Genomic DNA, 25,445 nt, shown 5'->3' on the forward strand with positions numbered 1-25,445 from the left:
ATTTATCCCCAATCTCCCCTTCACCTCCTGAGTTGTCCTTTATGCCTTATCGGACAACCACATCTCCCCTCTCCATTTGGATTTGCGAATCCACTCGCAAGTGTCAACTGATTTTGCAGTGACCGCTATTTCCCCCCACCCCGCCTCCCCCAGAAAAGATTTCACTTTTCATATGTCACAAAGGTCACTCTTTTAATTCCCTCCTTATTCTCTCTATTCCATTACCTTCCCTTATTAATTCTTGTCTATACTATCTATATTTTCCTCTAAGTACAGATACATTCATGTATGCTCATTGTCTCTATTCACTCTTATACCTCTTTACCCGCATACATATCAATCGTGATCATTTTTACTCTCATTACCCGTCTTCATCCCTCAGTCTATTTTTGTCTTTACCCACATACATATCAATCGTGATCATTTTAACTCTCATTACCCGTCTTCCTCCCTCAGTCTATTTTTGTAATTGTTCTGCAAATTTTCGTGCTTCTTCTGGATCCGAGAATAGTCTGTTTTGGAGAGGAGTCACGCGATGGAGTAGTGGCCGGACGGTGAACTCCAGCCCTCTCCAGAAAAGTCGGGAAAAACAAGAGAAAACACAAAGGCACAGAAATAAAAGTTACAGAAAAGTGAGTATAAAGGTGGAAAGAAGATGGCGACAAAAAAAGAAAAGTCGAAAGCAACGGTAAGAAGAGAGGAAGAGAAGACAAAGGAGGAAAAAGGTGAAGGCCTTACCTGTCCGAAGAGGCCCGCTGCGGAGAGAGAAACCCGCTCCCTCAGGTCGGTAAATAATGGACTACAAAAATGGCTCGCAGAGCCGAGCAAAAGTGCGCAACCGCGCATGCGCGAAGTTTCGCGCATGCGCGATGCGAATAAAAAAAACACACCGACGGGAGGGGGGACCAGCTGGGGAGTCGATCTCCACAGCCGGCAACGACAGCTGCAGAACACCTGCAGCAAGAAGAGACCACAGAAGACAATAGAAACAAGATAGAAGAGGAGGAAAGGGCAACAAAGAAACAACAGATGGTCAACCCAGAGGAAGAAGAAGAGGAAGAGTATGGTGAAATAGAAGAAGAAAAGATAGGCAAGGTAAAGGATATACTTGCTCTTATTAAAGGATACATGGAGTCATTTAAAGAATGGCAAACACAGGAATTTAAGGATTTAAGAAAAAGAATAAACAACACAGAGGAGAAAATAATTAAAATGGAGATGACCTTAACAGAAATGGGAAAAAAAATGGACAAGATGGAAGAGCGGGCAGTAGCAGCAGAAATGGAGGTAGAAGACTTAAAAAAGAAATTGGAGAAATCTAATAAAAAAACTAAAGAGACACAAGAACTACTAGCTCAAAAAATAGATACAATGGAAAACCATAACAGAAGAAATAACATAAAGATAGTGGGCCTTAAGGAAGATGAAGAAGGCAAGAATATGAGGGAGTTTATAAAAGAGTGGATCCCTAAGACCCTAGGATGTCCAGAACTACAGCATGAAATGGAAATAGAAAGGGCACATAGAGTATTGGCCTCTAAACCACAACCACAACAAAAACCAAGATCTATTGTAGTAAAATTCCTAAGATATACTACAAGAGAAAAGGTACTGGAGAAGACAATGGAAAAAGTAAGAGAGGGCAACAAACCACTGGAGTATAAAGGGCAAAAAATCTTCATTTATCCAGATATAAGTTTTGAACTCCTAAAGAAGAGAAAAGAGTTCAATACAGCAAAGGCGATTTTATGGAAGAAAGGGTATAAATTTATACTAAAGCATCCAGCGGTATTGAAAATATTTATTCCAGGACAGCAAAACAGACTATTCTCGGATCCAGAAGAAGCACGAAAATTTGCAGAACAATTACAAAAATAGACTGAGGGAGGAAGACGGGTAATGAGAGTTAAAATGATCACGACTGATATGTATGTGGGTAAAGACAAAAATAGACTGAGGGATGAAGACGGGTAATGAGAGTAAAAATGATCACGATTGATATGTATGCAGGTAAAGAGGTATAAGAGTGAATAGAGACAATGAGCATACATGAATGTATCTGTACTTAGAGGAAAATATAGATAGTATAGACAAGAATTAATAAGGGATGGTAATGGAATAGAGAGAATAAGGAGGGAATTAAAAGAGGGACCTTTGTGACATATGAAAAGTGAAATCTTTTCTGGGGGAGGCGGGGTGGGGGGAAATAGCGGTCACTGAACAATCAGTTGACGCTTGCGAGTGGATTCGCAAATCCAAATGGAGAGGGGAGATGTGGTTGTCCGACAAGGGATAAAGGACAACTCAGGAGGTGAAGGGGAGATTGGGGATAAATAAGATAGAAATAGGAGAATAAGGAAAATGTTAGATGTTGTAGGAATGTTGTCTTATAAAGAGTTGAAAATAAGAAAACAGAAATGGAAAAGGAGGAAAGGTAATGATGGAAAAACGGAAAGAGAAGATAAACAAAATATAAAAGGGCTACGCTGAACTATATGTCTTTAAATATTAATGGAATACATAACCAAATTAAAAGGAAGAAACTACCAAATTTAAATGAATAAATGTATTCCATTAGAAAAAATAACATATTGGTTAAGAAATAATATTGAAATATTCGAACAAGTATAGGAGCCTTACATTAAATACAATAGCGAAAACCTACCGGGGACAAACATTACCTAAGTTGATGGAAGGAGAAGGAAAGAAAAGAATGGACTCAGTAGAATTTCTGGTGTAATTTTGTTGAATGACAACATTGTCTGACTGGCTTAATGCAACCTAGATTGCATACCTAAAATGGATGAGAGGGGGGGGGGGGTGGGGGGGTGGTTTGGGAGGAAAGGGGGGGGGGAGAAAAAGTCACTGTATATGTGTGAAAAGAAATAGTGTATATCATGGCTAATGTGATTTATGGTGTGAAAAATAAAAAAATTTAAAAAAAAACAGTAAAAAAAAAAAACAATGTAATCACACAATGAAAATAAACAAGAAAATTGTGTCCTCTAAAAAAAAAAAAAGAATAGTCTGTTTTGTTGTCCTGGAATAAATATTTTCAATACCGCTGGATGCTTTAGTATAAATTTATACCCTTTCTTCCATAAAATCGCCTTTGCTGTATTGAACTCTTTTCTCTTCTTTAGGAGTTCAAAACTTATATCTGGATAAATGAAGATTTTTTGCCCTTTATACTCCAGTGGTTTGTTGCCCTCTCTTACTTTTTCCATTGTCTTCTCCAGTACCTTTTCTCTTGTAGTATATCTTAGGAATTTTACTACAATAGATCTTGGTTTTTGTTGTGGTTGTGGTTTAGAGGCCAATACTCTATGTGCCCTTTCTATTTCCATTTCTTGCTGTAGTTCTGGACATCCTAGGGTCTTAGGGATCCACTCTTTTATAAACTCCCTCATATTCTTGCCTTCTTCATCTTCCTTAAGGCCCACTATCTTTATGTTATTTCTTCTGTTATGGTTTTCCATTGTATCTATTTTTTGAGCTAGTAGTTCTTGTGTCTCTTTAGTTTTTTTATTAGATTTCTCCAATTTCTTTTTTAAGTCTTCTACCTCCATTTCTGCTGCTACTGCCCGCTCTTCCATCTTGTCCATTTCCTTTCCCATTTCTGTTAAGGTCATCTCCATTTTATTTATTTTCTCTTCTGTGTTATTTATTCTTTTTCTTAAATCCTTAAATTCCTGTGTTTGCCATTCTTTAAATGACTCCATGTATCCTTTAATAAGAGCAAGTATATCCTTTACCTTGCCTTTCTTTTCTTCTTCTATTTCACTGTACTCTTCCTCTTCTTCTTCCTCTGGGTTGACCATCTGTTGTTTCTTTGTTGCCCTTTCCTCCTCTTCTTTCTTGTTTCTATTGTCTTCTGTGGTCTCTTCTTGCTGCAGGTGTTCTGCAGCTGTCGTTGCCGGCTGTGGAGATCGACTCCCCAGCTGGTCCCCCCTCCCGTCGGTGTGTTTTTTTTTCATTCGCATCGCGCATGCGCGAAGTATCGCGCATGCGCGGTTGCGCACTTTTACTCAGCTCTGCGAGCCATTTTTGTAGTCCATTATTTACCGACCTGAGGGAGCGGGTTTCTCTCTCCGCAGCGGGCCTCTTCAGACAGGTAAGGCCTTCACCTTTTTCCTCCTTTGTCTTCTCTTCCTCTCTTCTTACCGTTGCTTTCGATTTTTCTTTTTTTGTCGCCATCTTCTTTCCACCTTTATACTCACTTTTCTGTAACTTTTATTTCTGTGCCTTTGTGTTTTCCTTTGTTTTTCCCGACTTTTCTGGAGAGGGCTGGAGTTCACCGTCCGGCCACTACTCCATCACGTGACTCCCCAAGATCAGCTTGTTCGAGGAGAGGAAATGGGGGTCAGCATATTGTGGGAGAGGGTGGAATCTGGCATTTGAAAGGTGGGGGAGAGTGGGTCCAACAACAGTAACTGTATGCTGTGTCAGGAGAGGTGTAAAATTGTGGGACTTGCTTTTGGAGAAGATAGTGTAGCTGGGGTGGGATGAGTCATACTATGAGATTGTTGGGTACCCCAGTCAGAATATGAGGTGGTGTTCTATTCATTTCTTTTTGCTTCACCCTGGAAATGGAAATGTCCGAAGACAGAAGAGTCGGTGAGGGAATGGGAAGGGGAGTTGAAATAGGATGCAACGGAGCTCAAGATTGACCATGTAGAAAAATATTACATTTTTAATTGCATAATGTTGGGAAAATCTGTATTACAACTTGACTGTCCAGGCAGAAATGTCATGCGTGGAGATGCTGACTGACATCAAGTTCAGATGTAAAATATATTTCTTTTGACTGAGGTACCAGAAGCCTGACAGAAGTTAACACTTCCAATTTGAGTAGAAATATGGGGGAGGGAACATTTCAGTTATTTCATTATGATGACTGACAGCAATGTTGACACCTTTAAATAATTATGGTTGAATGACAGGACGGAACAGCAGAGAAACTACATGATGGAAAAATAAGATACAAAACAAAATGCTTGGACTTCTCTGCAGGTCAGCATTTATGGAGAGAGAAAGATGTTGTCGATTTTTCACTCTTGGTAAATGAATAATTCCAGCATTTTTTTTATTGTAACAAACCAAACAACTAATTTAATGTATGGTGTAGGATAATAAAACTGTCAGGTGGCCCGTTCCCATTGGACGAACCAGTACGTTGATTCAAAACAAATTTGCAATGATGCAATCTACCTTTAGCCTCTTTCAGGTGGCCAGAATACCCCAATGTAAAGCCGCATATTCTACCCGAAAGCAGCTGTCAGGAGGCCACCTGAAAGAGCCTGATGCGACACGGAGGAGTACTCACCAACCCTCCTCCGGGAGATATAATCCCCGCATCTGAGCAGTCCCCTGAGGCAGCTGAATGCAGCAGCCTGAAAGTGGCTGCTAGGGGGCGGGCTGATCACTATCAGCTGGCGACCCAACTCCGGACAGCCCTCCCCCAGCACAGCGCTTTCAGGGCTGCCACCTGAACGACCCTTCCACGGGTTTGTATCTGCGTCTGCACGTGCATTCTTGGCGGAGAATGCACCTGAAAGTGGCTTTTTCAATTCATTCCAGGCTTGATTTACCACCCACCAGTTCAGGGGAGTTCACATTGGCAGGTGAACCAGTAGATTGGCAGTTAATTACTGGGTTCACGTGCCAGTGCGAAAGGAACTAAGGAAACTAGTCCCATCATAATATTATCTTTTACCATATTTGTTCCTGAATAGTCACAAGTTGTCAATAACTAGAACCTTTCTAAATTCTACTTCTGGTGCAAGTTCCTTTGGCCACATTTATTCAGAGAAGTTTCAAAGTTGAGAGAGGTGGTCTTCCTACAGTTGTTACATTTCCTCATTGTAGTGCCTCCATGAGAGTAATTGCATCAAATGGATGTACAAAACAAGTTTTCATGTAAATGTAGACATTGCAATTTTGAATACAATGCTAGTAAAATCTCTGAGATAGGATTTTTTGCTTTCTAACAATAGGAAAGTTTGTGCCTTGCCATGGCCAACATCTAATCCACAAATTTACAGTGACTCATTTCAAATTTAATTTTTATCAAGTACATTCTTGTTTTGGTTTAGTTTTATTTTACTGTAGTTTGTTTTTATTTAGTTCATTAAAAACATTTAGTTTCCATTCTTTTTAATTTTAATCTATTTAGACTAAAGATAGTATCTATGGAAGGGTTCAGCTGCACTTGAAAAACAAATGGCCACTTCAATAATAATTATCTATGCTTTGGTAGTATAGGAGGGTCATGGGCATTATATGTATTTGAGAATAATCCTGTCCTTTTTATGAAAAGTGGATAGGGGTCCTGAAGTTTGATAATGTTAAAATGTATTTGTGAAAAATTAAGAGCATCCTTCATCATGAGCAGAGCGGAGAGGAGGCTATGTTTTGTAAAAGGCGGAACTGAGCTTTACCTCAAAGTCAGTTGCTCGTGAGAGTTGATTCGTTGGAGGTTTCCTGATATTTCCGGAGGAAAGAAGATTCGGTGCCTATCATTGAACAGAGAGAGTGCATCAGCTATCACATCTCAAGCAATATGCATCTGCTTGTCTTGCATTAACAGCAGGATGGTGCATTGGGTTTTGCCTTTTTACATTTCCCACGTTATAAAAGGAAAATTTAGATTTGCAAAGTTGCAGTTTTCAGAATTCTTTACACTATTAACAGTCTTCTTGGATTGTCTGGGGCCATTACTTTGCTGCTCATGTGTTTGATGACAATGTGCATGCACTGAAGTGATTTGTCACCGATAGCAATTTGGCTTGATAAGATATGTCTACTGTGTGCCTCACTTTACCTTTCATCTACTTTTCCATCTATTTATATTTGTTTCTTTCCAACTTCTGCAGTAATAAGAAAATGTAAATTTAAACTCTTAATGTTTTTATCAGTGTAGGTTTTTGTGATTATGTAAACAGATTTAGGGTTCAGGATGATGTCTGCTTTCTTTATCGTAACAGTGCATACATTTTTAATTTAGACATCCAGCACAGTAACAGGCCCTTTTGGCCCACAAGTTAGTGCTGCTCAGAGCCACCAGGAAAAACCCATGCAGACATGGGAGAATGTACAAACTCCTTACAGGTAGCGCAGTTTGAACCCTGTAACACCGTTGTGCTGACCGCTACACCAACTGTACGGCATGTTCTGAATGAGGAAATAATCATAGTGTTCTTAAAAGGTAAATGTAGCAGAACAACATAGCAGTAAATATTGCCATTGTTATCTACAATATACGAGAAGTGGAACTGGAACCTTACTTGAATAATGTTCACGTGCCTTTGTATTAGCAATTAAAATATGAGCCAAAAAAAACAAATATGATCAATAGAATATTTGTCACAGTTCAATATTTTCCTTTCCAAAAGTGAAACTATATATTGTACAAATCTGAAATACAAAGAAGAAATGATGATAAGGATCAATGGGAGAATTGAAGGATGAGGTTAAAAAAAACTTGATTTCTCAGGATGATCTTTTGTCAGAATCCTATCAAATGGAAAAAAAACAACTCAGAGTTACTCCACCAGGTTCGAAGGTTTTTAATGTATCCTCTAGCCGCTCCTCAAATAACTTTGGAACACTCAGAAACTGCTGGAGCTGAAGAAAAATACTCCGTTTGTATAATTGGCTGAATGAATCCTGAGAAATATTCTGAATGCATAAACTATCCAATCTACAGTAAATGCAGCTTGACATCCAGGCAAAAATATCATCCTGGATATTCAGGAATGGCAATTATCTCTTTGCCCATTTAAGTATCAATAAAACTTGAGGTTGGGAGACATTATATTGCAAGTTACTGCTCTTCCACAAAATACTGGAGCCAGTGGATTAGATGATCCAAAGCAGCTCATTTTGGGAGTAGTTAGAATCAAAGGGAGGGAGGAATGTAGTCTTGACCACTCTGTGGTGGTATGTAATTACACCACTGGATCACCAGGGGTCATCCAGGTGACCTTGTATATAAAGCAGTCCAGAGCGACAGTCTAGCCTTCCAGGTTCCTCTTGCCTCTCAAGAGACAAGACTTCTAGTGTACATATTAGTTTATTGTCAGTACGATGACAGTGATGTTTCTTTTATTACAATAAAGAAACTTGGGTTCTTTTTAAAACAACTAGATTTATTAACCAAGTAATCAGCGCCTTTGGAAGACTACACAAAAGAGTCTGGAAAAACAACCAACTGAAAAACCTCACAAAGATAAGCGTATACAGAGCCGTTGTCATACCCACACTCCTGTTCGGCTCCGAATCATGGGTCCTCTACCGGGACCACCTACGGCTCCTAGAACGCTTCCACCAGCGTTGTCTCCGCTCCATCCTCAACATCCATTGGAGCGCTTTCATCCCTAACGTCGAAGTACTCGAGATGGCAGAGGTCGACAGCATCGAGTCCACGCTGCTGAAGATCCAGCTGCGCTGGATGGGTCACGTCTCCAGAATGGAGGACCATCGTGTTATATGGCGAGCTCTCCACTGGCCACTGTGACAGAGGTGCACCAAAGAAAAGGTACAAGGACTGCCTAAAGAAATCTCTTGGTGCCTGCCACATTGACCACTGCCAGTGGGCTGATAATGCCTCAAACCGTGCATCTTGGCGCCTCAGTTTGGCGGGCAGCAACCTCCTTTGAAGAAGACCGCAGAGCCCACCTCACTGACAAAAGGCAAAGGAGGAAAAACCCAACACCCAACCCCAACCAACCAATTTTCCCCTGCAACCGCTGCAACCGTGTCTGCCTGTCCCGCATCGGACTTGTCAGCCACAAACGAGCCTGCAGCTGACGTGGACTTTTTACCCCCTCCATAAATCTTCGTCCGCGAAGCCAAGCCAAAGAAGAACCAGCACTAAAAACAGAACACACACATGCCGACCTCATGGAAAGGCTTCCATCTTGAATCTGCTAAAGATGCAACAACTTTCACAAGATGCCACATTCGCCAGCTGCTTCACACTCTGTCTCAGACTCTTCCTGGTGGTAGCACTCTATCACTGCACCAGTGACCCAGCTTCAAATCAGACACTGTCTGTAAGGAGTTTGGACATTCTCCTCAGGTCCGGATGGGTTTCCTCTGGGTGTTCCCGTTTCCTCCCACATTCCAAAGATGTATAGGGTTTGTAAGTTAATTAGTCAAATGGGTGTATTTGGGCAACACAGGCTTATAGGCTGGAAGGGCCTGTTACCATGGTATGTCTTTAAAATTAAATATCGTGAGGAGTTTGACCTGATGAGTTAAGAGACTGCCTTATGATTACCCCTCCTGAATAATAGGATTTTGAGTTTACATCTCTCTGGGATTTGATATCTACTTATATTTATGAAGTACCTTCCAATCGTAAATTGAAGAAGATCTTCTTACACGGTTCTGAAGATTTAGTGCTTAATGCCAGAAGACATGAACAAGTACTAAAAGCTGTAACTGCCATAATCTTTGAAATTATTAGTCTTATTGTGAATCATGTGATCTTTGGAACTCTTAAATATTGTTCACTCCCTTAAATTAGGCATTAAGTATCTAATCTACTGAGATAATAAATTATAGGATGAAAACAAAATAAGCGCCGGAATCTTGAGCAAACAATCAGCTGCTGGAGGAGTTCATTGGGACAGGCAGCTTCTAAGAGTAGAAATGGCCAGTCAACAAATGTTAATTGACCATTTCTATCCATGGATGATGCCAGACCAGCTGAGTTCTTCCAGCAGCACATCGTTTCAAATCAGAGTCTTGTTTATAGAACTGGCAGATGCTGGAATCTAAAGCCAGACACAATCTGCTGGAGGAACTCAGTAGATCAAAAAAAAAACATCAGTGAGAGAAAAAATGGCCATCATTTTGAGCCAAAACACTTCAACATTGACCTTTTGTTTTCTCCCAAAGTGCTGAGTTCCTCCAGCAGATTGTGTTTGGCTTCTTGTCTATAGAAACTCATTAAATTCACCACTCGAATTAATAGCAAATAATTTTTTAACAAGGCAGTGAAAGTCACATTATTTATCTAAGCTGCAAGTAAGCACAGATATAAGATTTAGACTGACAACATCTGTAGTATTCCATAGTCATTGCACCTCGTTTTCCTATTTTATACGAACGGAGTTTTGGAATAAGAGTATCATAATGGAGCCTGATTGTGACTTGGCTCAATAATCAGTTCCATTTTCTCGAAGGAATTGCAAGAGGGAGTGACAGCCCTGGTAGGTATTTAGCTCTCTCAGTCTCCAACTCTAAAGCCAATGAACTATTGGAAAACTCTCATTGCTTTTAATATCGAAAATGTTTACTTATCTCAAGAGACACATATGCGTAAACATAATTGACTTAATGATTGTCGGAAATAAAACTTCTCACACATGAGTCTCTTTAAAACTGATGACACGACAAGCTTTATTTACAAGTCTGCAGAGTTGGACTCAACTGGCTTCTCACCAGTTAAGCCCCGATACATACAGTGCATTGATTTTTATACCTTTTTTGCTTGTCCTTCCCCTCCTCTTTAACACTGTTTTAATTGGTTAGCTTTTGCAAAATCATTCTAAGTACACTTGCATTTTTAATTATCACGTTCGTTACGTACGCTGCGAACTCTACATACACTAAATTCTGTTTCTCACCCTTCTTATCAATCTTTTGTCTCCTGCATGTCTCTCACTATGACCATGAAAAGATAGGTTTAAAAAAAACGTATCCAGCTGAACTTTTTGTCCTTGGCTGCTAGTAAGCTCCCTGTCCGTTCTGGCTTCCCTTTTTATGATTAATCATCACATTTTAACTTAAGCCATTTTAACCTAAATTCTCTATCTCTAACAATCCACCCCTTTCTCTCTTTAAAATGTGTGTATTATATATATGAATGGGGATTTTAACTCTGGGAAGAGAAATGTCTCATGATAAATTAATTTCGTGCTGAAGTAAAATTCTAACGGGGTCTCCCAGTTCCCCTGGTTGCATAGCCTGTTGGACCATGGAAATCACCAGGCTGCGTAGACAGGGAATAATACAGGGCAAAACAAGTAGGAGGAATAAAATACCTCCGATGACCCACAATAAGGTACGCCACCAGGTTCCTCCAAACCATTTGTCCATCCAATTTAATTTTGCAAAAGGATGCCAGGTTTGAACCGGTACATGGGACAAAGTACGAATATTATCAGTGATTTTTCGAATGGCTTGGCCATTATCATCAATCTGTAAGCAGCAGTTAGTCAAATTAAGCTTTCCACATACACCTCCTTCTGTGGCTAGGAGATAGTCTAGGGCCAGACGGTTCTGATATATAGCAGAGCGCATTTGACCTTGCTGGGATGCAAGTAATTGCAGGGCTAGAGCTGTTTGATTTGTAACAATTAAAAGTTCCTGCAATTCTAGTTGCAAGATCAACAAAAAGGTTATCTCCCCCAACTGCGTGACCGAAACTTTCATGGTTATTTGGATGGACTCGAACTAAGTCCGGCTGTCTTAAAGGGGCAGGCACTTTTGAGTGTGGAGTGGAATTTCTTATTGGAACAGTACGCTGGTGTATGCAAAACCAGAGTCCATCAGGGCATGGTGGGCCTGAGTCACCCTTCCAACCGTTAAGAGGGAAAGGAGTGGTATTAGGAATCTGTATATAATGACCCATATTATTTCCTTCTTTTTCCACACAAGGGGTATATGGATGTTGGGTGGTATTTTCTGCCCAGCATTTCTCAGGAACTGAGGTATGGGAAATAAAATTACCCTCCTTTCTTCCCCAAATGCGGTCTGCATTTCTTACATTTCACACCTGATAAAGACATAGGCAAACTAAGAAAAATCAAAGAACATAACAATAACATTGTGAATCAAGTCTTTCTGCGAAATCGCAAGGTAAGAGGTTTTTCTCCAGGAACACAAGTCCAATCTGAGTTCGTATCAGGGTCCTGAGGCGCCTCTACAGGTCCCTTAAATCTGGATGCGTGTGTCCACCCCTTCTCTCTTGTTCGTGCTGCAGCCTCTGTAGTTAAGAGAACTTGGTATGGACCTTCCCACTGGGCCTGGAGTTTTTCAGTTTTCCAGGTCTTGATGAGAATCCAGTCTCCTGGTTCCACCTTGTGTAAAGAAAAGTCTAGAGGCGGTGTTTGTGCCAATAGTCCTCTCTTTCGTAAATCTGTAAGAGAGCGTGATAGTGCCTGTAAATAGTTCCTAACAAATATATCCCCTTCCCCCAAGGTGGGACACCCCTCAACTGTACTCCAGAAGGGAAGCCCAAACATCATTTCATAAGGGGACAACCCTACATCTTTTCGTGGGGCAGTACGAATTCTCAATAAAGCCAGGGGCAGACACTTTATCCAAGGCATTTTAGTTTCCACCATTAATTTTGTCAATTGCATTTTTAGGGTTCCATTCATACGTTCAACCCTCCCTGAGCTTTGTGGATGCCAAGGGGTATGCAATTTCCAAGAGACCTGTAGTGCATTACAAATCAATTGCTGGATTTTTGAACAAAAATGTGGACCCCTGTCTGAGTCTATAGAATCCATTATACCATATCTGGGGATTATCTGCTCTAGGAGGAGGTGAGCTACTGTAGAGGCTGTAGCATTTACTGTTGGGAAGGCTTCCACCCATCGGGTAAAGTGATCTATTACCACCAACAGATACTTCCATCTTTGGACTTGAGGTAACTCTGTGAAGTCGATCTGGATACTTTGAAAAGGGCGTATGGCTAATCCCTGTCCTCATTATCTTCTTATTAATTTTTGTGCATAGGTGACAGTTCTGCACCTCCTGTTGGGCCAAGGTGTAGATTCCCTTACACACATATTCTCGAAGCACTGTGTCACATAAGGCTTGGGTGCCCCAGTGGCTCTGATGATGCAGGTGTTTTAAAATATTGCGAGTTATTTCTTTATTTAGAACCATTCTTCCATCTGGTGTCTTCCATGTTCCATCAGGCAGCTGGCTTGCGCCCAGCTGAGCCATGTCCTTTTCTTCCTTAGCAGTGAAAATGGGAGCCTTCTTTATGCCTTGTCTTATTGGGATTAAGGTCAGCAAACGGACTTCTTGTTGCATGGCTGCCCTTTTGGCTTCTTCATCAGCCAGTCTGTTTCCAATTGCTGTCGGGGTATCTCCCCTCTGATGGCCTGGTATGTAGACCACTGCTATTTCCTGGGGTAATGTCAAGGCTTCTAAAGTCAGAGTAATCATCTGTTCGTGTGCCAATTCCTTTCCTCTTGATGTAATTAGACCACGCTCCTTCCAGATCTTACCAAAGGTATGCACTACCCCGTATGCGTACTTGGAATCAGTGTAAATCATTCCAGTTTTCTCTGCCAGTATTCTGAGGGCTCTCTGCAAGGCATATAGTTCACAGGACTGTGCTGACCAGCTTCCGGGTAGTCTCGTGGATTCTACTACTTTCCAAGTATTTCCTTCTATTATAGCATACCCACTTCTTCTCATTCCGTCAACACATCTGGCGGAGCCGTCAATGTAGAATTCATATCCTTCTCCCAGCGGAGTATCGCAAAGGTCTTCTCGGGTCTTGGTCTGAAGATCCGTCAACTCGACACAGTCGTGCTCCACCTCTCTCTCTGTTTCACTGCCGTATAAAAACTGAGCTGGGTTGCAGCTATTAATCTTTGCAAACTGTAGATCTTCTCCGACCATTAAAATGGTTTCATACTTTAATATGCGAGAATCAGTCAGCCATCGATGGGCAGTTTGTGTTAATAAAACACTCACAGAATGGGAGGTGTACACAGTCATCTTTCCTCCAAAAGTAAGTTTACATGCTTCCTCTACCAACAGAGCAGCAGCCGCTACTCCCTGGATACACGTCGGCCATCCGCGAGACACTGGGTCCATCATTTTGGAAAGGAAAGCCACTGGGTGTCGCTGACCACCTTTTTCCTGTGTTAAAACTCCCACAGCTGTTCCTTGGTTATGAGTGACAAATAGCTGGAAGGGCTGTTTTAAAGAGGGCAGAGTGAGTACCGGGGCTCGTGTCAGGCGATGCTTCAAGTCCTCAAACCATCCCTCCTCCTCCTGGGTCCATTTCAATGGATATTCATTTTCATTTGTCAGCTTTTCATACATAAACTTCACCAACGCTGAGTAGTCCTCTATCCATAACCTACAGTAACCTAAGAGTCCCAGGAATTGTCTTATTACGGGGTAACGGCATTCTAGTGATTCCCGCAATCCGTTCAGGGGTAATCCGTTTCTGTCCTTTACTTATCTGGTGTCCCAGATATACCACAGTTCTCTCAACGAACTGTAACTTGTTCCTGGACACCCGTAGACCCTTTTTCCCCAGATAATTCAAGAGTCTAATTGTATCTCCCCTCATTTCTTGTTCCTTGGGTCCTGATAATAGTAAATCGTCCACATACTGCATTAGTTGGGAATCATCAGATTGTGGATAGTCCGCCAGGATTTGTTCTAGCATTTGTCCAAACAGGTTCGGAGATTCAGTGAACCCTTGGGGCAATACAGTCCACCGAAGCTGTCTCCGTCTACCTGTCCATGGATTTTCCCATTCAAACGCGAACATATCTCTACTTTCCTCTTCTAATGGACACGTCCAGAAGGCATCCTTCAAGTCGATAACACTAAACCACTCATGGTCTGGGGGAATCCGACTCATAATAGTATAGGGATTAGGCACCACTGGGTGGCGGGTCTGAACAATAGCATTCAAACTTCTTAGATCCTGAACTAGGCGATAGGATCCATCTGACTTTTTCACTGGGAGTATAGGGGTGTTATAAGGTGACATGCATTCTTCTAATAGTCCGTCTTGTATTAGAGTCTCAATTACCGGCTGTAGCCCTTTTCTCCCTTCCAAAGAAATAGGATACTGACGTTTCCTTACCGGCTGATGACCTGGTATTAATGTGACATGTAAAGGTGGGATGTCCAGACCTCCTCGATTTCCCTCCTTATACCAGACTCTCTCGTCAATCTGCCGTTCATCCTCTTCCTTTAAAGCACAGAGGTGGACTCGCACTTCTCCGTCCACAGGGAGAGCATCCAAACCTAGGAGAGCCTGTAAGTCCCTTCCTAGGAGGTTAAATCCAGCCGACAGTAACAACAAGAGGTCTTGTACCCCTTCTCTTTCTTCCAGTTTCACTGTTACTTGGGGAATTATTGATACCATTCTGGGAGCCCCTTCTATCCCAGAAATTTTCAAATTACTTTTTACAGGTTCAGTCCCGATTGGCACAGTTATTACACTACTTCGTTCCACTCCTGTGTCCACCATAAACACCACCTCTTCTCCCTTGGGACCAAATTTTAGTTTTACCAGGGGTAACTTATACTTATACTTGGTCCCCAACATTTGGAACCCCTGACCCCCCTAATCTTCTTCCATAAGTTCGAGGGCACGCAATTCCCTCTTGTATCGGGGGCATTCCCTCTTAAAGTGTCCTTCCTCATTGCAGTAATAGCACTTAACGAACCTCCGGGGTCTTCCCTCTCTTGGATATCTTGGATTGTTTAGAGGAAGGTTTTGTTTTCTTTCCCCTCTGGATTCGGCATTCATCTGTCGGATAGTCTGTACCATAACCTTTGTCGCCCTCTTTTGATCTTCTTCTTCTCTCTGCACATATACTTTTTGCGCCTTTTTTAACAGGTCGCTTAGGGGTTTTTCGCTCCAGTCCTCCTCCTTTTCTAGTTTCTTTCTAATGTCCTGCCATGATTTGGAAACAAATTCAATTCGAATAAGCTGTTCACCCATTGGTGTACTAGGGTCCACGCCTGCATACTGTTGGACATTCTTTCTCACCCTCTCCAAGAAATCAGTAGGGGACTCGTCTTTCCCCTGGTGGTTCCAAAATGCCTTGGTGAAATTGTGACCCTTTGGCACAGCCTCCCGTATCCCTTTTATTGTCCACTCTCTATATTGTCTCATACTTGCCAATCCCTCGGGTGTTCGTTTGTCCCACCTGGGTTCATTTAAGGGATATTTTTGTTCATGGGGTCTGGGGTCCCCAGGTTATTCATATTCCCACATGAGGAGGGCAGCCCGTCGAATCATCTGCCTCTCCTGGGGTGAGAATAATGTTCCCGTTATTGCCTGCATCTCTTCCCACGTATATGTGTTTGGTCCCAGGAATTGGTCGAGCTGTTCGGCCAGTCCTATAGGATCTTCCAATAACTTTTTCATTTCTTTCTTAAATCCCCACACCTCTGTACTAGTTAGGGGAACATTCACATATCCCGTTCCCCCTCCCGGTCCTCCCATAGGAACTTCCCTCAGGGGATTTAGGCTTACTGAAAACTTTGATGGTCCTGGACCAGTCTGGGATCTTGTCCAGGGTCGGTTTACCGGTGGAAGTTTAGGGTCCGACTCCCTTAATTCATTCTTTTTTTTCCCGGCCCCTTTCGGGGCAATCAGATTCATCACCTTTCCCCTCCGGTAATGAGATTTCCTCGGGCGCAGTAGGCACTGGGGGAATATAAGGAGGGGGAAGGTTGTCCAGAGGTTCCCACTTCTTTTCTCCCGCTACCCTCAATTTAAAACATTTTGTTAAGGATCCTGGCCAGGGAACCCAACAAAATGCATACGCTGACTCTTCTTGATTCACCTTTGGTCTCGAATTTACATATATGTTTAATGCTTGTCTAACCCAATCCTCATCAGATCCAAATTTCGGCCACCAGACCGAGGAACCTTTAATAGGTTGTTTCGACCAAAGGAGACAATATTGAACCATCTTTTTCTTGTTTTTGTCTCGATATCTTTTACTATCCCAATTTTCAAACATTCTCCCCAAAGGGCTGTCAAGGGGAACTCCCAGGAATTGTCCTGAATTTTCAGACGAGCCCTTAGATTTTGATCCTCCCATTTTCCCACCTAGATCCGTTTATCGTTGCTGAGGACCCTCTCGTTCTGGACCCTACTCCCTTCTTCTCAGACGCCTCGTCGGAGGTACTGTCCCTCCTTCGGTTACCGCTGAGGTTTCCCTGGGGTCGACCCCTCTCTTCTCGGCACTTCGTCGGAGGTGCTGTCCCTCCTTCGGTTACCGCCGAGGTTTCCCTGGGGTCTATCCTAGAGTCCCACGACAGGGTCCTCACGCCACGACAAAAGCTCTATACCTGATCTATTACGTTAGGTTTTTTTTTATCCAAACAGGTGTATCCCATTAGACCTGTTACCCAATCCCCACACCACAATCGTAAGTCGTCACTTACCGGTGTCTTCTCGGGGATTGAACCGTCACCCTTCTCCTCTCCGTCTTGTCGTGTCACCTTGTCCGGATACCACTCGCTCAAGCCGCCCGAAGCGACGAGCAAGGGACTAGGAGCCGCTGAACTCAGCGGGGTGCACCACCTCCGATGTCCCTCTTCTCGCCTCCCCTCACGGCCGGAGTGTAGATCCCGGACGAGCCCCCATTTGTCAGAAATAAAACTTCTCACACATGAGTCTCTTTAAAACTGATGACACGACAAACTTTATTTACAAGTCTGCAGAGTTGGACTCAACTGGCTTCTCACCAGTTAAGCCCCGATACATACAGTGCATTGATTTTTATACCTTTTTTGCTTGTCCTTCCCCTCCTCTTTAACACTGTTTTAATTGGTTAGCTTTTGCAAAATCATTCTAAGTACACTTGCATTTTTAATTATCACGTTCGTTACGTACGCTGCGAACTCTACATACACTAAATTCTGTTTCTCACCCTTCTTATCAATCTTTTGTCTCCTGCATGTCTCTCACTATGACCATGAAAAGATAGGTTTAAAAAAAACGTATCCAGCTGAACTTTTTGTCCTTGGCTGCTAGTAAGCTCCCTGTCCGTTCTGGCTTCCCTTTTTATGATTAATCATCACATTTTAACTTAAGCCATTTTAACCTAAATTCTCTATCTCTAACAATGATGGTGGACAATCCAATAAATTATATTTTACCAACACAAACCAAAAATCACATCCTCAGATTCAGCAAAAACGGTGGAGATGTGTCCCCTCCAAACCAGATCTCAGGCTTCATGCGCAGAAACAGAAGAAATCGAAATGGTCGTGATTTCTTTCATAATAAACTCCATTCGTTCGTGTCCTCAGAAACGATTATTGATTATTTTTAATGGATTGACCGATTCTCATCGCAAAGCTCCGCCAATCCCCACCTGAGTGATCGAGGCGACAAGAAACGCTGCCCTTGTGCACGGCTGAGCCTTGAAGAGGGGAGAAACTCCAGTGACCGACGGTGTTGTCCCTTGCAGGCAAAATACCTGAAACCGAATATTAGAATTGCCTGCTGGACAATTCTGTTAACATGGATTTCCAACCCTTTTATGTTAAAGGGCTTGATCTACTGTGGAAAAAGCAGCAAAGGAGGGAATTAATTTGCATTCATAAATTATTAATTCGCATTCCATCGTTCCGATACCCGAAAGTTGCATTTTACCATGTTTCAAACTTTTAATGACTCGCTTTGACCCATCAGTTGGCAAATTCTCATCATGCTGGGAATCTCCCGGCACAGCGGCTTTCAGGGGAATCCTTTCATCAGCGATGGCCCCAGCCGTCCATGAACAGCGAGGGGGACCGTGGACCATGTGGACCTCTGAGCGAGGGGCGGGGCGCAAAGCCTCTGCAGGCGGTGCCTCGTTGGAACCCTCGATCCGGGTTGGTGGAGGAAGCCCAGCCTATGAGCATCCTCTCTCCAGAGTGGAAGGGAAAGATTTCTTTTAAAAAAAACTGCATGAATATGAACCAAAGGCGGGCCACGTTTTCTTAATGCTTCAGTATTGCACTCGCGCTGTTCTTTCGAGTTGAAAGACGTGCTTTGTGGATGGAAAGATTCGTGGCCGTCCTCAGCTAAAATGCACTGAGAAATGAACGCTCCTGCACTCCGCCCCTCATTGTCCGAAGTTTGAGGTTCAGGAGAGCGGGCGGAGAAAGTGCGTGCGAGTCGGGAGCTCGTCCAGGAATCGGCGAGTTGAGTTCTTTTCGACTCGGGAACTTCAGTTGGGGAATCGTGCCGTTTTCCTGGGACCACTTGTCATGGGGATGGCTCGGTCCGGGACTTTGCTTTACTTCCTTGCGAGCCGCCTCTTCGGTGTCTGTGCTGCCTCGGGGGAATATTGCCACGGCTGGTCTGACAGTAACGGCAGCTGGCACGCAGGTTTCCAGTGTCCCGAGAGATACGACGGTCAGGAAGCCACCTTGTGCTGTGGATCGTGCGGCCTCAGGTATTGCTGCTCGCTCCTGGACAACCGACTGGACCAGGGCGTCTGCAGCAACCACAACGACGTCCACCAGGAACCGAATGGCCACGGCAAGTCAGCGTCAGGTCGGGCACTTTCTGGCAACTCTCTCCATGAATGCAAAGATTTTCTCGTGATGTTTGGCTAACGTGACATGGCATCCACGCCAAGTTGGTGAGAAGTCATGAGCTCGTCAAAAAGGACCTGGCCCCCACACGCAACAAGTACATGATTCCCCCTTCTCCGCATCCTCCTCCACTATTTCCCGCACCTACGACGTGATCCCGCCTCCAGGCACATATTCCCCCTCCGCAGGGACCACTCCCGTCTTGACTCTCTCCCCGCCAATCTACTCCTGTGACCGCTGGAGATGCTCCACCAGCCCCACCTCCTTCCCCCAGCACCACTCAGAGCCCCAAAACGGTCCTTTCAATCCAAGTGAAGCCACATTTCACTTCTGAATCTGCAGGGGTCATCTGGTGGTCCTGTTGCGGGCTTCTCTGCGTTGGAGAGACTGGGAGATCGCTTTGTTGAGCACCTCGACTCCGTCTGCTGCAATAGCATAGCCACCTATTTCAATTCTCCCTTGTCGACCTATCTGTCCCTGGTCTCACTGCTAGACTGAGACCACCCATAAATTGGAGGAACAACACCTTCCGACAGGGCACCCTCCAACCAGATGGCGTTAATATCGACTTCTCTGGCTTTAATTAACACCGTCCCACCACCACCACCCCCTTCGTCGCCTGTTTCCTTTCACACAGACATGATAAATTCTCATATAGTCCCTTATCACATCCAATTAACACCTTTTGTTGCTCTGGATTCCTCCCCCATTGTCTGAACATTGAGACTTTCTGATTTTTCCTTCTCCCCCTCTCCCCCCCCCCCCCCAATATCTTTGTCTCCTTTAGATGCTGAAAGGACCAGCTGAGTTCCTCCTGCATTTCAGTGCACAGACAGCATCTGCAGCCTATTGTTTCACTAATTTCGACCCATTAATGTGGCCTGACTCTCTAACTTCCTCCTGCTTCTCATTGTTTACTCCAATCCTTGGATTATGTGGCCTAACATGGACAAGATTGATCCCCATTTTATGATTGCAGTTTACTGCACTTTGTCCTTGGCAAAAAGGAAGTCAGCATGGGAGAAATGGTCCATTGTGCACGTGTTAGACAATATTTGATTTGCCATGGCTTACTTGTTCACTTGTAGATTAGGTAACTGTGATAGTCTGTGGCTTGGTTGCCATTTGTAATAAAAATGCTTCTGACTGCAACAGCTCTATGAATGGAAGAACGTCTGTGTGTTGTTCACAAGGCACCAACCAATGGAAACTATCTAATATTGTAGACCATTCACAACTTTGAAATCTTTAATTTTTCTCTTGACCTTTACAGATCGAGTGAAAAGGCTAATTCATCTGCAGGGTATAAAATCTTAATCATTCCCATAGCTCCGACATAATGAGGCAGTGTGACTTGTCTACTGTTATTGATTTGAACATGTATATTTAATATCTTAAATGACAAAATGTATGAAGCAGCCTACTGCTGGTGTTGCCAAAATATTCAACAAGTGCTGGAGAAAGTATACAGAGTGTGTTTGTGCATGTGTATATATATCTTTATATGAATAACTTCCATTGACCAAGTGACTAACCAAAACTCTCCCCTCACCCCAAAGCAAACTCCCTTTCTGCCAAGTGGATGTTAAATTAGAAGAAAATGAAAGTAGAAGAGTGCTTATAACTGCTCATGAAGATTAGTTATAAGTTCTATAACAATTGGACTCCAGCGAGTCATTTTTAACCCAACCCCCATCGGGTACAGATTTGTCTGGATCAAGACCACTGTCTTTTTTCGCCACATTTTGATTTCCATCTGCATGAACAATGACCAGTCAGAATATTAAAAAGAATCAGCAAACATAATCCTGTTTTTTGTTAAAATTGCTTCTTCTGAAAGTAGTTTTAATTGCATTAGAAATTTGTTCATTAAGGAGGGTTTTTTCTCTCCATACTGGATATTAAAATGCTTCAAACTGAATCTCCTGTCAATCTGTTCCCTTCTCTTTCAGATCTACTACTAACTTCAATCTATAGGTTTTAGTTATCCTTCATTTTCTCACCCACTGTCTATTTCATGCATTCTTTCAGAGGATGCTTCCTGATGTATTGTCAATGCTGGTTGGTGGAGTGGCTTCACAGACATGATCCTTCATCACTTGACATCTGTAACTGAACATACTGCAGCAGATGACACTGAACACAGGAGGATGAATATTATGATAATATTATTTGTGTCAATCTCCTACAAAAAAACAACAGAATACAATTGTTCCTGGAAGTGTCTTCATATTTAAATTTCATTAAATCAGATAGATGGCTTGGTGGAACAACAGCTGAAGTTAATGTTTAGTAATGACCTTTCAATAATTTTATAGACAACTATAAAATGCACTTCCTCACCAATAAAGTGTGCTTTGGTCTCCTTTGGGACAATTAATTTCTAGTCTTTATTTGAGGTTTGTGGAAATTTTTAAAATATTCTTTCTTTTCCCCCCCCCCCCATCCTCCCTGAAACTTCTTATTAACTTGTTTTCTCACTTTTCTGGTTTGTATAAAGGAGTTTTGACCTGAAATATTAGCAATTTCTTTTTCCATAGGTATTGCATGACATGCTGATAGTCTTCAATGTTTTTTTATTTCCATCATTTGAGATTTTCCAGTTAAAAGGATAACATTCTGTTTGTTTTCCAAATTGCAACATCTGCAATCTATTCTTTCACAAAGTATGTGTTCAATCAACCAGGACCCCATTGATTCTGCAAATTCTGCAGTCTATCCTCATTGGAAAAAAAATGTTCCATTTTACTGCTTTATCATTTGAACAGGTAGTAAGGATCAGGAACAAAAGCTTTTATTGAAATAAATAGAACCACAATTTCTTGTCAACTGACAGGCAAATGCTGTTTTACCATTTATGAATTGTGGTTAAATGAACAAATGCAAACTGTTTATTTTAAGAATTGTATTTGTTTTTTCATTACCTTTGCAAAACTACTTCTAAGTAGTTGTCCTGTTCATTGAATGAGAAGTAGTTGTTGTTTTTGCATGAATGGATACTAACTTTGTCAAAGTTAAATCTTGGGCACTACTCCTAAAATGTCTTTCAACTACAGTATGTGATAACTACTGCTAAAAATGTCACTTAATTTTTTTTCTTAAATTAAGGTTTTCATTTTTTCCATCTGATTTTTTTTTTCTCTGTCGCAATCCAATCTTTCCCTTTTTTTTTAAATTAAAAACCTTGTAATCTCATTGTCCTTGAATCTAACTTGTTTAAGTTTGTACACAGTTGTTTTTCCCTTTGTTCAATCTGATCCCATTTGCTTGATTTTCTACTTCACGTAATCTAGAATCAGAGAGGATCCATTAACTGTCGAGCACAAGAGAAGATGAGGGGGGATTTATAGTGATCGATTAACCTACATCTCGGGTGGGGGGAGGGGGAGGAGAAAGGTGATGTACATTGTGCACAGAACTCTCCAGGCTGACATATCAGGATGGAACATGGTTCAGCTGCGAGGCTGAAGCGCCTTTCGTTTCACCTCTGATTAAATTCACACCCAATATTTACTGTATTTTTAAAGCTCAAGTAAAACTTGGGAAATGTTGTGATATATAATGTTTGTCTTTTTATTGTATCTTCTCGCCAATGATTCATAAAAATAACCTTGTCATTGCCATCACTCAACTGCATGCGCTAACAAGAAATAAACAACTGCAGATGTTGGCAACCTGAAGGAAGCAAAATTTACTTGAGTTGACCTGAAGCTCAGGCAGCACCTGATGAAGGGTCACTGAAATGTTTTTGATCTCGCTCTCCACAGCTGCTGCCTGACCTGCAGCGTATCAGCAGTTTTTGCACTTGATAGTAACCCAATCCAAAGTTAGATTCCATTGAAGTCCAGGGAATGGAATTTTGGTTGATGGACATTGGCAGGTATATATCACATGCTTAACAACAGTTATTCTTCCCCTTGTTTCTTGCTGTAGCAAAATGTCTTGTGTTCAGTGCTAACTTGTTCTTGATGTTTCCTTTCCAGTTCCTATGTATTTGCCCTTCCTCATCGTTGGTTCCATTTTTGTAGCCTTCATCGTAGTTGGTTCATTCATTGCGATATGCTGCTGCAAATGCTTAAAGCCTAAGCCAGAGGAGAACCACCAGGGTGCCCCCACCCAGAGCCGATTGCTGGAGCCCATTCCTCCAAATGGTATCAGGACCCCTTCCCGCCACTCTACATCCAGCACCACAACAACTTCAACAAGGAGTTCTATGGGACGTCAGAACAACATCTGTTCCATGGGCACGGATGGTATCAACCTCTACATGAACATGCCAACAAATTTCCCAGTGGTTGGATGTCATCAAGCTCCACAATTCTTGCCTTCCCAATCCACAGGAAATCCTTTCCTACCAGCACAATATCTCAGCTATGCAATGCCACCAGATCATACCTTAGTAATGGCTCCTGCATATGTGGATAGACCAGGGTATGGGCAACAACCTAATAATCCTTATTCACATGGGCCATTAAATGACCAGCTAATGTATCCCACAGTGACTCTGTGAGATTCATCTACAAAATTGACTTGTCTCTCCTTCCTGGAGCCTCTATTATTTTATTTGTGTTAATGAAAATTTAAATATTTAGTAGATGCCAATCATTTTAAAAAGTAGTATTTCTTCATTTTAATCTTGCTGCAATATGTGAAGTTTTAGTGCTGTGTCTGCTGCTCCTCTCACTGAGATAACTAAATTAGTACATGATTTTCTCTATTCCATAATTCCATTGACATTCAAGTATATGGCAAGAAAATTTGGGAATATAAAGCAAAAAATTTATTGTTTGTACCAGTAATGATATTACTGAAATGTTCATCTTTTGATTATTTCTTTAATTCATCAAAGAGGTCATTTTCCCTCCATTGCTTGTGCCAAACATGCATATTTTGCAGAAAGTGTGAATTGAAATCGGCTTCTAAAACTTGGCAACTTTTGAAGTCAATAGAGCCAGATTTCAGAAATGAATTCCAATGCCTGGCTGCTGCTTTAAGTAAATTGATCTCTGTTTTTGCTATTGATCTGGTAAGTTTAATCAGTTTTATTAACATCTGTGCAACATCTCTTGCAATGCAGAACCTCTGTTTATTAATTGACAGCCTTCACTTTTATAAAAATTGTCTTAATGCACGCCATGAGCCACAAAACTGTACCAAAAGATTCCAGTGTTCATTGTGCTGAGCTGGAGCTTTACAATTGCTATTCACAGAGCTCTGACATACCACTAGAGGTCCTGTATACATTTGCAAATATGATAAGATTTGTAAATACATTTGTGTATATGTGTGAAAAGGTTGTTTACTGGAGATGACAATTATATATTTTTTTTCTTCTAAGCAGGAATGCTTTTTAAACTGCTTACTGGTTCCTTTTGTTTCAAATGTATTGTACAATTTTTGTAAAGGACGGTTTCTATATTTTCTCAGGTTGTAAATAAATTTTTAAAATTGAACAATTTGCATTGTTGTTTCCGGAGGTAACAAAAAGTCATGAGCTTGAATGCTCAGGAGCTGTGGCAAGAGTTTAGTAAGAGGTTCGAAGAACATTTAAGAAAAAGATTGAAAGAGATTTTGTTTTAGCAGGAAAGGTCTAAAGTAAATTTGGAGGAATTTAAAAGCTCTGATGTAAATGGTGGCCTTCAGGAAATATTTCTGGGGGAGAGTTGAGGATGGTAACCTCTTTTGAGACTAAAGGTAGGTGAATGGAAATATAAGATTGGAGTTGGAAAGTAGTTGGAAGTTTAATTATTTTGAGAGAATACATCTACTCCCCAACTGCAAAATTGCCTGGTGTAGGATGGTGAATAAATGTCACAGATGTTAAATCTCAATTGTTGAATGGTGCTGTTTTTTGAATAAATTTAGTGAATTGGAATTCCAAATGATTACAAAAACTGCTAGCATCTGGTTTGGAAATGGGATAGCCTGCTAATACAATGGCCTTGCACCAAAACAAAGTAGAGGTCACTCACTTTACAGCTTTCTTTTCAATTGTAGGTTTGCTTTAAAGGTCCTGTAACATTATAGGACATGTTCTTAACTGACTGAGGTTCTGAGCCAGGCAATTTTAAGTTGATTGTCATGGAAGTTGGATCTGATTTCATTCTGAGAAG

General features: G+C 41.8%; 1 protein-coding gene across 1 annotated transcript; it reads left to right on the plus strand.

Annotated features, from left to right (window-relative positions):
• Positions 1-19,008: 19,008 nt before the first annotated feature.
• On the plus strand, positions 19,009-24,751 carry shisa2a (shisa family member 2a). Its single transcript, XM_069895977.1, has 2 exons — positions 19,009-19,291; positions 23,316-24,751. The coding sequence occupies exons 1-2, from the start codon at positions 19,009-19,011 to the stop codon at positions 23,840-23,842; spliced, it is 810 nt and encodes a 269-aa protein (XP_069752078.1). The 3' UTR covers positions 23,843-24,751.
• Positions 24,752-25,445: the final 694 nt, after the last annotated feature.

The sequence above is a fragment of the Narcine bancroftii genome, chromosome 8 (assembly GCF_036971445.1).
Source record: "Narcine bancroftii isolate sNarBan1 chromosome 8, sNarBan1.hap1, whole genome shotgun sequence".
Taxonomy (NCBI): domain Eukaryota; kingdom Metazoa; phylum Chordata; class Chondrichthyes; order Torpediniformes; family Narcinidae; genus Narcine; species Narcine bancroftii.